Below are 12755 nucleotides of genomic sequence, written 5' to 3' on the forward strand. Positions count from 1 at the left end.
GAAGCCCTTGGCAGACATGATTTCATTTAAGTTCAGGTTTTTATTATTTATATGAAACGACATGAAGCTTCTATATATGTGTCAAACACCTCTATATACGAGTGGAAGTGCATGAGTGTTTTTTTACATATCCATGAGAAACTACTTATATGTGCATACACATATATGGGAGTGCTTTTTACATGTGCGGAGGAAAAAATTTCTATGTGATTCATTATATATCCATGTATGGAAACACTGTACATATACACTTCTATATATGTGGAGATAAATCCTACTTAAATACACATACACTTGCAAGTTACAATAAAGAGTGGAGCAAACTCATAAACTAAATTACTCTTTACATCAATCACAGAACCTAAATTAGTCTTTACATCAATCACAGATGTGGTTGCTTCAAAGTCTGTGCCGCCTCATCCACGGGTGGAACTATATTCTTCCAAAACCAATGCTTTCTCCATTGAAAAATCATTTCTTCGATGGGTACACCCTTAGTTACACCCTTAGTTTCTGGCAAGAAGAGGTATACAAAGATACAACCTAAATTAGTCTTTACATCAATCACAGATCTGGTTCCTTCAAAGTCTGTGCCCCCTCATCCACGGGTGGAACTATATTCTTCCAAAACCAATGTTTTCTCCATTGAAAAATCATTTCTTCAATGGGTACACCCTTAGATTCTGGCAAGAAGAGGTATACAAAGACAGTCATGATACAGATCCAGCCTGAAAAGAATAGGAAAATCCCATACTTGAAAGTACATAAAAGAGATAGGAAGGCCTGTGCAATTGCAAATGTGAAAAGAAAGTTCACAGAGACAGTTATGGCCTGTCTAGCAGAACGGGTTTCTAGTGGGAAAATTTCCATCCAAGAGAACCCCATGACCACCCAAATCCAGCCACAAATAAACAGATAACTGTTACCACCAATGCTGAGAAGCCTTTGGATAGTTGTTTGTTTCCTCTGAACTTTACACTCAAGATTATGCCAACAGCAACCTGTCAAAGGATAGGACAATATTGTTACTGACGGGTCCAACAGGAAGCAACCCAAAAAGAAAGGCCAAAAAAACTTTCCATGAGCTGCTACTAAACTTTTCTTAAACAGACAATAGTAATTCGAGGGCTTTTCTTCCCAGTGCAACCAGTTGTTGGGATTAAATAAGGGGTTTGGAATTTGGAACTTTGAAAACAGCGGCCCAACCTGTCAACAGTTGCAATTGATACCAGGGTGGAAAGTAGAAAATTTCCTCCATCTAAATTACAGAACTATCAGTCCAGTTTTGTATATTTTATCGATGCCAACAAAAAGGTTTTATTTACCTTAGAAAAATAATTAGACAAATTCAAACAAAATAAATTTCTGTGTTTTATTTACCTTAAAAAAACAGTAGACAAAATCAAACAAAATAAATTTATGGGATGTCATGATTGAGGTAGCCAATCAAAAATAAAGAAAAAGCAACCAGATACAAAGTACTGCAGTCTCGTTTTGGAAGTCCAAAAGAAATTAGTTTATATTTGAGTTATGCTTTGAAACATAATAATTTTCATACGTAACTCAGTTTTGGAGAAAGGCACAATAACTTTATGTGTAATGATTTCAGATATAGTTGGTTTGTAGGTTATTTGTTTTTGGATTTGAACCAGTGATCTATCGCAAGGAGTGTCTTAACAGTGCACTCATTCACCATCAATCCAAAACCCCATGGACTACTGTAGGCTATTATTAATCACAAATCTGATCCAGAATAATTTCCAGACATACTATTGTTAATCACAAATCTAGTCCAGAATATTTTTCTAGCATCTAAATCTCAGAAGTAATAAAACAATTCTGTTTTGTAAATTTCCTTCAATGTCCATAAAATAAAGTTTATAACCGGAATGCCATGATTGAAGTAGCCAATCAAATACAAACAAAGTACTATTGGAAAAGCAACCAAATACTACTCTGACAAAAATGAATACAGAATACTGCATTTACATTTCCAGTGTTCTTTCTGCAGCCTTTCATTAAAGCAGCTGGATAGCAATAGAGATATTTACAACGTTGTAAGAATAATTTCCAGACATACTATTGTTAATCACAAATCTAGTCCAGAATATTTTTCTAGCATCTAAATCTCAGAAGTAATAAAACAATTCTGTTTTGTAAATTTCCTTCAATGTCCATAAAATAAAGTTTATAACCGGAATGCCATGATTGAGGTAGCCAATCAAATACAAACGAAGTACTATTGGAAAAGCAACCAAATACTACTCTGACAAAAATGAATACAGAATACTGCATTTACATTTCCAGTGTTCTTTCTGCAGCCTTTCATTAAAGCAGCTGGATAGCAATAGAGATATTTACAACGTTGTAAGTCTGATAAGTAAAAGAAAATATGTATAAAAATCCAATGAAATTTAGCTTATACTTTAGCTCTGCTTTGAAGCATGTTATATACATAATTCAATTTTTGGATAAAGCCAAGCTATCCTTTGAAACATAGTAACTTTGATACACATTCTTCTTTTAAAAGGGCTGGATACCAACAGAGATATCCACAAATGTTGTAAGCCTGATAAATAATATCAAATATATAAAAAAATCTAAGAAAAAATAGCTTATAAATTATAATTTAATTATGCTTGGAAGCACAGTAACTTTGATACACATAACTTAGTTTTGGATAAAGGCCAGTTATGCTTTGAAGTGGATGGATACCAACAGAGATGTCCACAAACGTTGTAACCTGATAAATGATACCATATAAATGTGAAAAAATCGAAGAAAAAATAGCTTATGGTTTAGTTCCTTTGAAGCATAGTAGCTTTGATACACAACATTTAGTTCTGGATAAAGAACAGTTATGCTTTGAAGCACAGTAACTTTGACACAATTTAGTTTTGGATAAATGTCAGTTATGCTTTGAAACATAGTAACTTTGATGCACATAATTCACTTTTGGATAGATCTGAAATAATGAACTCGGATATTTGTCTAGAAAATAAATGTTAATCAGCCATATGCTCCTCACAAGGCTAGTCCAGAAATTTTCGGTCCATGAACAAACAACAGTTACAGTTCTGTAAATTTTCCTCAATGTTGATAGAGTAGTATAATCAAACAAAATACATTTGTGGGATGCCGTGATTGGGATCGGCAACAAAAAATACAAATGGAATACTAAGGGAAGAACAACCAAATACTACTCTGCCACAGAGGGCCACAGGATACTGCATTTACATTTACAGCTTTCTTTCTGCAATCTCCCTTGAAGGCGGCGGAATGAATTTATATGTGGAGATAAATCCTACTTAAATACACATACACTTGCAAGTTACAATAAAGAGTGGAGCAAACTCATAAACTAAATTACTCTTTACATCAATCACAGAACCTAAATTAGTCTTTACATCAATCACAGATGTGGTTGCTTCAAAGTCTGTGCCGCCTCATCCACGGGTGGAACTATATTCTTCCAAAACCAATGCTTTCTCCATTGAAAAATCATTTCTTCGATGGGTACACCCTTAGTTACACCCTTAGTTTCTGGCAAGAAGAGGTATACAAAGATACAACCTAAATTAGTCTTTACATCAATCACAGATCTGGTTCCTTCAAAGTCTGTGCCCCCTCATCCACGGGTGGAACTATATTCTTCCAAAACCAATGTTTTCTCCATTGAAAAATCATTTCTTCAATGGGTACACCCTTAGTTTCTGGCAAGAAGAGGTATACAAAGACAGTCATGATACAGATCCAGCCTGCAAAGAATAGGAAAATCCCATACTTGAAAGTACATAAAAGAGATAGGAAGGCTTGTGCAATTGCAAATGTGAAAAGAAAGTTCACAGAGACAGTTATGGCCTGTCCAGCAGAACGGGTTTCTAGTGGGAAAATTTCACTTGGCACAGTCCATCCAAGAGAACCCCATGACCACCCAAATCCAGCCACAAATAAACAGATAACTGTTACCACCAATGCTGAGAAGCCTTTGGATAGTTGTTTGCTTCCTCCGAACTTTACACTCAAGATTATGCCAACAACAACCTGTCAAAAGATAGGACAATATTGTTACTGACGGGTCCAACAGGAAGCAACCCAAAAAGAAAGGCCAAAAAACACTTTCCATGAGCTGCTACTAAACTTTTCTTAAACAGACAATAGTAATTCGAGGGTTTTTCTTCCCAGTGCAACCAGTTGTTGGGATTAAATAAGGGGTTTGGAATTTGGAACTTTGAAAACAGGTTCACATGTCCCTGTTACACATGGCATGGCATATGAACTTGGAGTCACTACAAAATCCCTCTTTACAAGCTACTTAATGGATGTGGTCACAACTACTAATTTAATTAGAGAGATTTTACAACCAATTTCCCCCTAACACTCACAGCAATTCCTATCCTTTTAAGAAGTCATACAGGCTTCCATGCCGAATAAAAGAAACCAGGAATACAATTGAAGCATATTTATTCTAGCTTTCCTCTCACTTACTCGGCTCATATAGGCAAAACTCAGGATTCCGATTCAACTCTGCAAATGTAAGTGGAACAGGCCACAAAAGCACTCAAGCACAGATAGCAACAATGGTTTCAACCAACCCCTAAAAGAGAAAGCATAATATCGGGAGCTTTGTTTCCCTGGTGTAAAAGTAAGGGACTGATGCACTTCCCACAGTTCAAGCCTTATTTTGAACTAATATTCGATTAAAAATCATCAAGTGCATTTGGCTCCTAGAGTTGAAACACAGGAATCCTCCAAAAATATAGTTTTCCTTCATGGGGGCATCCCTAGCTATGGTGAAAACATGGGTGTCTAATAACCCTGGGTTTCACCATCTGAAAAGCCACATACATCGAGGATGTATGCTGACATGCTTGAAAACAAGATGCAACAAAATTAAAAAAGGTCTGCCGTGTGTCAGCTTTGCTCTTACCTGACATGATATCATCAGAATACCACCACCAAAAAACAAGGTTCTGCGGCCCAACCTGTCAACAGTTGCAATTGATACCAGGGTGGAAAGTACAAGAATAGCTCCGGTTAAAACAGACGAATACAGGGAAGCATTTGAACCAAAGCCCAAACTGCCGAAAAGAACAGGGGCATAGAACAATATGGAATTGATTCCAGTCAAGATCTGAAACATGGGCAGGCAGATGGCCATCCCTAGCTGTGGCCGATTCCTCCTCTCCAAAATATTCCTGAATGGATGTTCGATGGCGTTAGCCAATGCACTTGCATCCAGCATATCCTCATACTCTGCATCTGCATGCTTGGTGCCCCTGGTCTTCTCCAGGATAGCGCGCCCTTTCTCTAGATGCCCGCGTTCTATCAGACTGTTGGGAGTCTCGGGAAGGAGGATCCCTCCAATTGTCATGAAGGAGGATCCCTCCAATTGTCATGAAAAGTGCAGGAACTGCAGCCAAACCCAGAGAAAGGCGCACTGAGCATCTGCACACCCACACCAGAGAAAATCAATATTAGCAGGGGGCTTTTGCAAACAGAATAACCTCAGAGTAATCTTCAGCGTTCTCCTTAATAAAACTCTGCACGAACGCTTCTCTGCAGGTCCCCGCCCTCCTCTGGAGCGACTCCGCCTGCGCCCTCCTCAACATCCCCGCCCTCTTCTACATCAAACGTTGATATCCACGCGTCATGACGGGTTCGATAACGGTTTTTTTAATGTTTTTTAAAATGTTTCATATTAAATTGGATGGACGGCTGATTTTACTTCAATCGTCTAACAAAAGATCCGACGACTACGCTGAAGACAGAAAGGCATCTGGGTGAGTTCATCTCAGAGGGAAACGCCTTACGGCGTAAAAATAATGAACCAAAACTTTGGGGCCGCTCAAACTTATCATCATCTCCCAGCGAATATGAAATTAAGTTTCAACGTCAGATGGGCTGCACTCTACTTTTCCCGAAAACTTTGGTTACGATACACTCCGTCACATCAATATCAGCGACAATGGAAATGCGGTGGAAAAGGATGAAAAGCGAAGTAAATGAAACCACGACGTTTTTTCTTTTCCACTTTCCGACTTTCTCGACTACTTTTACTTTTCCACTTTCCTGCTTTCTCGACTTTTCGCTGACCGTTTAGGTGCCCCCACTTTTGAGCGCACAGAGGATGTTCAGGTGCGCCTCTTTCTCTTTATAAATAGCTCTTAGATCCAACTCCAAATCACCCCATTGCCCCTCTCCCAATTGCCTCTCTCCCCACGACAACGATCATGCCGTCTCTCTCTTTTCATTTTCCACTTCCTTTGCTGCTTCTCCTCTTCTGCACTTTTCTCTTCTTCTCATCCGCTATGCACTCATTTCACGATGACCGCCAATCATTGCTGGCTTTCAAGAATCTGATAACCAGCGATCCACATGACGCTATGGCCGATTGGAATGACACCAATCTCCCCATCTCCAACTGGACTGGCATCACCTGCAGTCGTCGTCATCCAGACAGAGTGCTCGCCCTCGACCTCAGCTCCATGGATCTGTACGGCCCCATCTCTCCTTTCCTCGGTAATCTCTCCTTTCTCCGCTCCCTCGATCTTTACAGAAATGCGCTCCATGGTCGTATCCCAACTCAATTGGGACGCCTCTATCGTCTGAGAACTCTGACGTTGAACTTCAATCAACTGGAAGGACATGTCCCAACTCAACTCAGCGGTTGCAAAAATTTGGTTTGGCTGGCGCTCTCCTTCAACAATCTCAGAGGAAATATTCCTCGGGAGTTGGGTTCCCTCACACATCTGCAGCACCTTGCGTTAGGAAGCAACAGACTCACAGGTAACATTCCTTCTTCCTTAGGAAACCTTTCAGCGTTGCTTCTTTTGACACTTGAGGTAAACAGTCTCACCGGCGCTATTCCGCCACAATTATGTTTGCTCACAAGTCTTCAGATCCTTTTCCTCCATGCAAATGAATTGTCAGGCAGCATTCCCATTTCTTTGTCAAACATTTCTACTTTGTCTATCTTGGATATTGGATCAAACAAGCTCGCTCGCACTATTCCACAAGAGTTGGGCCTCCTCACCAATTTGAATATTCTTAATCTATGGGATAATCAATTGAGTGGAAACATACCAATTTCTATTGGAAATTGTTCTAACCTCAATGTGCTTAGTCTAGGTTACAACATGTTGAGTGGGAGTGTGCCACTAGAGTTAGGTAAGCTATCACTTCTTGAAAAGTTACATTTACCTAATAATGATCTTGATAGTGGCACCACTACAACTATGCCCTTTCTTGTAGCTCTTGCTAATTGTTCTCACCTACAAGAAATAAGCTTGAGGAACAATAAACTAAGTGGTGTCTTACCTCTTGACATAGGACACCTTTCTACCAATTTGTCTTTCTTGTCATTAGGAAACAATAGAATAAAAGGAAACATCCCTCCACATATTGGTAATCTTACCAGCCTAACCTGTCTAAATTTAACTACAAACCTTTTGACCGGAAACATTCCACCATTAGGAAACCTTAAAATGATAGAAAGATTGTTTTTAAGTAACAATAGATTAGAAGGAAATATCCCCGATGACTTTGAACAATTACAACACCTTGGGCTATTGGACATCAGTGAAAACAACCTCTCTGGAAGGATTCCCAATTCCCTTGCGCCCCTTAAACAACTAAGAAGAGTCCTCCTCCATCACAACCAATTATCAGGGGGCATACCTACCAGCTTAGGAAGTTGTCTAAATTTAGAATTACTTGACCTATCTCACAATATGCTCACTGGTAGCATACCACGAGAAATTGCCAAACTTCACAATTTACAATTCTATTTGAATTTGTCAGGGAATTTATTAGAAGGCTCCTTGCCCTTAGAGATTGGTAAAATTGCAATGGCTCAAGCTATAGACATCTCTTCCAACCGATTGATTGGGGCAATTCCACCTACACTTGGAAGCTGCAGTGAACTACAATCATTGAATTTATCTCAAAATTCCTTCCAAGGCTCTATTCCAGATTCCTTTGAAAAATTACAAAGCCTCTTGAGCCTAGATCTCTCTTCCAACTCCTTATCAGGTTCAATACCAATTACTCTTGAGAAGCTGAAAATGCTTCAATTTTTGAATTTGTCTTTCAACCACCTCACAGGGGAGATTCCGAAAGGAGGGATTTTTGCAAATCAAACAAGTGCTATATTTTTAATTGGAAATCCCGGTCTTTGTGGACCACACATATTCAATTTATCTGCATGTCCAACGCCAAGAAGTCATTTTCCATTTGTGAAAAGAATATTACTGCCAATCATTGGAGCTCTTGTTTTTATACTATGTTGTCTACTTTTGGTATACTTTTGGAAAGGAAATATACATATGGAAAACTTCAATTTCTCACAAGCTATTTTCCAAAAGCTAGTGCACCAAAGGATCTCATATCAAGAGCTTCACATAGCAACTAATGGGTTTTCCAATGTCAACTTGTTGGGAAGAGGAAATTATGGGTTAGTGTATAAAGGAATTTTGAGTGATGGTTCATTTGTTGCTGTTAAGGTTCTCCAGTTGCAAAATGAACAAGTTGAAAAGAGTTTTAAAGCAGAATGTAGTGTCTTGCAAAAGGTTCGACATAGAAATCTAGTGAGAGTCATAACTTCATGTTCCAGCCTCCAATTCAAAGCTTTGGTGTTCGAGTTTATGCCTAAGGGAAGTTTAGAGAATCATTTGTATCCTGATAGAGATGATAACAATGATGAAGATTTGTGTGAATTGAGGTTGAAAACACGATTAGACATTGCCATAGATGTGGCCCATGCCATAGAATATCTTCACCATGATTCTTTTGTGCAAGTAGTTCATTGTGATATAAAACCCAGCAATGTACTTTTGGATGAAGACATGTCAGGCCATGTCACAGATTTTGGTATTGCAAGGCTAATTGGTGCAACCTCAAATGATTCACTTACATCATCACTTGCCTTGAAAGGATCAATGGGTTACATTGCCCCAGGTATGACTTTTAAAACAGTACTTTCACTTGTCTTTTCTTGGTAATAATTTTGTATTATATGGATTGGTTAAGTAAATTTTGATGATTTTTTTTTAATATTAATGCAGAGTATGGATTGGCTGCGGCAATTTCCACAAAAGGAGATGTTTATAGCTTTGGTATTTTGTTACTAGAAATGCTTACTAGAAAGCGACCAACTAGTGGCATGTTTGTTGGAGAGCTAAATTTGCACAAGTGGGTGAGCCTTGCATTTCCAAATAGAGTGAAGGAGGTAATTGATGAATTGTTTTTTGAAGAGGTGGATGAATATGAATTTGAAGAAAATAATATATACAATTGCCTCCTTTCTTTGCTACATGTTGGCTTGAGTTGTTCAAAAGATTCACCTGAAGAAAGACCAACCATGAGAGAAGTGGCAATGGTATTGGAGAGTATCAGAAAGGATTTGATGGCAGCGTCAGTTCCTTCTCAAAGATTGAGACGAAGCATATCTAATTTGCTTAGCAATACAAATGAAGCAAGCAATGTTGCAACTGCCTCAAAAGATCAAAGTTCTTCTACAATATAGTTTGTGCAAAGTACAATAGGCAATGATTTGAGTCTTGTTAGTCTGCTTACAATAGCAATATCTTTTTTGTAATTATGCACTATCTATTTGTAATTATTCTTGACATGAAAATTATATGGCTTTACAATAGTACATTATGGAGATTGTAGATCTACATTTTGTTTCACTTGTTATCCATCTATAAGTCCAATATTATATCCATGAAGTAATCTCTTCAATAATAGTTACTACCAAGAAATTATTGCATTTTTTTTACACCTATAAGTGAAAATATTGTTATTTAAATTTAACATAACATATAAAAATGATTTCTAACCTAATGAAATGTTTGTGTGTATTGTTTTAGATCCTAACTTATTGTTTTACTCTGTTTACTAAATGTTATAAGTTGAATTTCTAGTTTAGTTGTGAATTTGAATTGGTTGTACTCTTCAAGTATACCATATTGCTCTACAACTAATGAAACATGAAGATAAATGTTGTGAACCTATAACCTACTAAGCAATTTCTAGTCATATTTAATATCTTCCATATTTTCCCATGTTAAAGAGATGTCCCTATCCCTTCGACCTTTTTATGTCCTTAATGAATATTTGTAAATCATATAGGTACTTCCTAGAGCTCTCTACATTTTTGAATAATCACTCTAGCATATATCATAGATCCTAATGAAAACTTGGAATTGTTATTACTATTATTGTTAAAGGGAAGAATTTTATGAAAATGAATGTTTTAGGTTAATTGGTCCTACTAGCATCCAATAGGCACAAGCTTTTCTCAATATTGTATAAAGATATGATTATTTCAAAATAAGAAGTCAGAGTGAAGCTATTTTCCATTCCTCATATTTCTTAATGGCATGTTTGTTTCCCATGTTAATGATATTGTTATATTAATTTGACAAAAATGATTCACATACATGGATACTTCAGATCTTATGATTGCTATGTAAAATATAATTTTACATAGATATTTGTTCTTAACATGGATTTGGTTGTCATCCTTCTTTTTTCCAAAGAAAATTTAAAGGAAAAATTTTATCCATTGAGTGCAATTTTAAATGTTTAAAACATAACTTAGCATGACATTTATATTTGTGATTTATGCATCAAAATATAATGAATTTCCATACGAATAATACTTAGCCAATACATTTATAATGAAGGGAAAGATTCATGCAATATTTTATACTCATTGTCTACAATTGCAATAGTCATTTACCTTGAAATTTTTTACCATCCACGATTCTTAAATCTGCATAGTATTTTTAGAAGATTCATTCCTCCTAATGTTTCTAAATACCTTACAACTACAACCTATAATGCGTTCATGGATGGCTAGACTTTTATTTGCATAGTCAATGTGGAGTATTAAGAAATTTCTAACCATATTTAACATCTTGCATATTTTCCCATGTTAAAGAGATGTCCCTATCCTTTCGACCTTTTTATGTCCTTAATGAATACTTGTTGACCATATAGGTACTTGCTAGAGCTTTCTACATTTTTGAATAATCACTCTAGCATATATCATAGATCCCAATGAAAACTTGGAATTTTTATTACTATTATTGTTAAATGGAGGCATTCTATGAAAATGAACGTTTTAGGCTAAGTGGTCCTACTAGCATCAAATAGGCACAAGAGTTTCTCAATATTGTATAAAGGTCTAATTATTTCAAAATAAGAAGTCACAATGAAGCTATTTTCCATTCCTCATATTTCTTAATGGCATGTTTGTTTCCGATGTTAATGATACTATTATATTAATTTGACAAAAATGATTCACATACATGGATACTTTGGATCTAAAGATTGCTATGTCAAATATAATTTTACATATTTATTTGTTCTTAATATGGATTTGGTTGTCATCCTTCTTTTTTCCAAAGAAAATTTAAAGGACAAAATTTCTCCATTGAGTGCAATTTTAGATGTTTAAATAATAAGTTAGCTTGTTTATATTTACAATTTAGGCATTAAAATATAATTATTTTTCATATGAATAATACTTAGCCAATACATTTATAATAAAGGGAAATTTTCATGCAATATTTTCTACTCAATTGTCTACAATTGCAATAGTCATTTAACCTTGAAAATTTTGATAATGTACGATTCTTAAATATGCATAGTAGTTTTAGAATATTGATTCCTCCTAAATATTCCTAGATGCCTTACAACTACAACCTATAATGCATTCATGGATGGCTACATTTTTATTTTCATAGTCAGGGCAGAGTACTTAATAATATTGGGTGCCTATTCCTTAGAGTATATGTTACTGTTGGGTTTGGCTCTTTGATGGTTATAAGATGATTTTTAATAATATGAAGTGATACTCCATGCAAAGCTAATGTCCATTCACCTTGGGAGGATATGCGAAGCATAAATCCACATCTTTCATTTCCTCTACCATTCTTTAGTTTTTAGCTAGCAGTGTAATTTATTGTGAATAATTGACTCTTGAATTTGCCCCTGATCCCTTTCAGTGAATGATGCCTAAACACTATTTTCTAATGCAGTTATTCTTTTGGACTACTAAGACATGATGATTTGACCTCAACAATTTTCATTCTTGTTTTCCACAATGGGGGGGAATCTCTACACTCATGTCATTAGCTCCACTCGAAAGTATTGACATCCTCAGGTATGGCATTGGAATTCCACTTTTAGATGATAGCATTTTTTTTGTAACCAATGGATCTCTTTGTTGTTCCTTTTGCTTACTGTCAAAGAGGTTGATGTATTGTTAAACACTAAGTCATTTGTCCTATTGGGATTTTGAATAGGATATGTATCTTATTTGTCATCACCATTACTCCCAACATCCTTATCACTATTTTCCTTTTTCAAACCCCTACATCTAATAGATTGTTCATCCACGTGGCTAGAAATTTGAGTAACTCCAAATCATCTTCTTGTTGTCTAAAGTTCTTATGTTGGAGAAGAGGACATTTTAACAAGGGAACCTAATGATGATATACTTGTGCTATATCGATATCTTTCATGGTCATATAATCCCATGGTTAAATATTTAGGAGTTTCCTTAGTCACTAATTTGTTCATGCTATCACCTTTTAAAACATAACTTTTTTGTCCTTAACAAGCTTTCCTAGTTGTTGACAAGATTAAGCCATTACAGAAAGAGAAGAACTTTTCATGATAAGTAATTGATTGTTCTCAAGAATGAGGTGTTTTATTTACTTATTTATCATCCTAGGGTCACA

The 12755-nt window shown here is 36.3% G+C and overlaps 2 protein-coding genes across 4 annotated transcripts; one reads left to right on the plus strand and one right to left on the minus strand.

The window, feature by feature from the left end:
• Positions 1–263: 263 nt before the first annotated feature.
• LOC149209059 (sugar carrier protein A-like) lies at positions 264–5629 on the minus strand. Of its 2 annotated transcripts, none has more exons than XM_089396276.1 (2): positions 4931–5629; positions 264–1001 (listed from the first exon to the last, which is right to left on the minus strand). In XM_089396276.1, the coding sequence occupies exons 1-2, from the start codon at positions 5372–5374 to the stop codon at positions 852–854; spliced, it is 594 nt and encodes a 197-aa protein (XP_089252402.1). In that variant the 5' UTR covers positions 5375–5629; the 3' UTR covers positions 264–851. The 2 variants fall into 2 exon arrangements, with proteins under 2 accessions (XP_089252402.1, XP_089252401.1); XM_089396275.1 differs by lacking the exon at positions 264–1001 and adding an exon at positions 2963–4044.
• A 516-nt stretch (positions 5630–6145) lies between these two features.
• LOC149209060 (uncharacterized) lies at positions 6146–9640 on the plus strand. 2 transcript variants are annotated; one of them, XM_089394202.1, is made up of 2 exons: positions 6146–6789; positions 9066–9640. In XM_089394202.1, exons 1-2 carry the CDS (start codon positions 6234–6236, stop codon positions 9524–9526), a joined length of 1017 nt encoding a protein of 338 aa, XP_089250328.1. In that variant the 5' UTR covers positions 6146–6233; the 3' UTR covers positions 9527–9640. The 2 variants fall into 2 exon arrangements, with proteins under 2 accessions (XP_089250328.1, XP_089250327.1); XM_089394201.1 differs by having other exon boundaries at positions 6148–8958.
• Positions 9641–12755: the final 3115 nt, after the last annotated feature.

Source organism: Pinus tabuliformis, chromosome 1_2 (genome assembly GCF_031772625.1).
Source record: "Pinus tabuliformis cultivar Carrire ecotype Pingquan chromosome 1_2, CPIR1, whole genome shotgun sequence".
NCBI lineage: Eukaryota > Viridiplantae > Streptophyta > Pinopsida > Pinales > Pinaceae > Pinus > Pinus tabuliformis.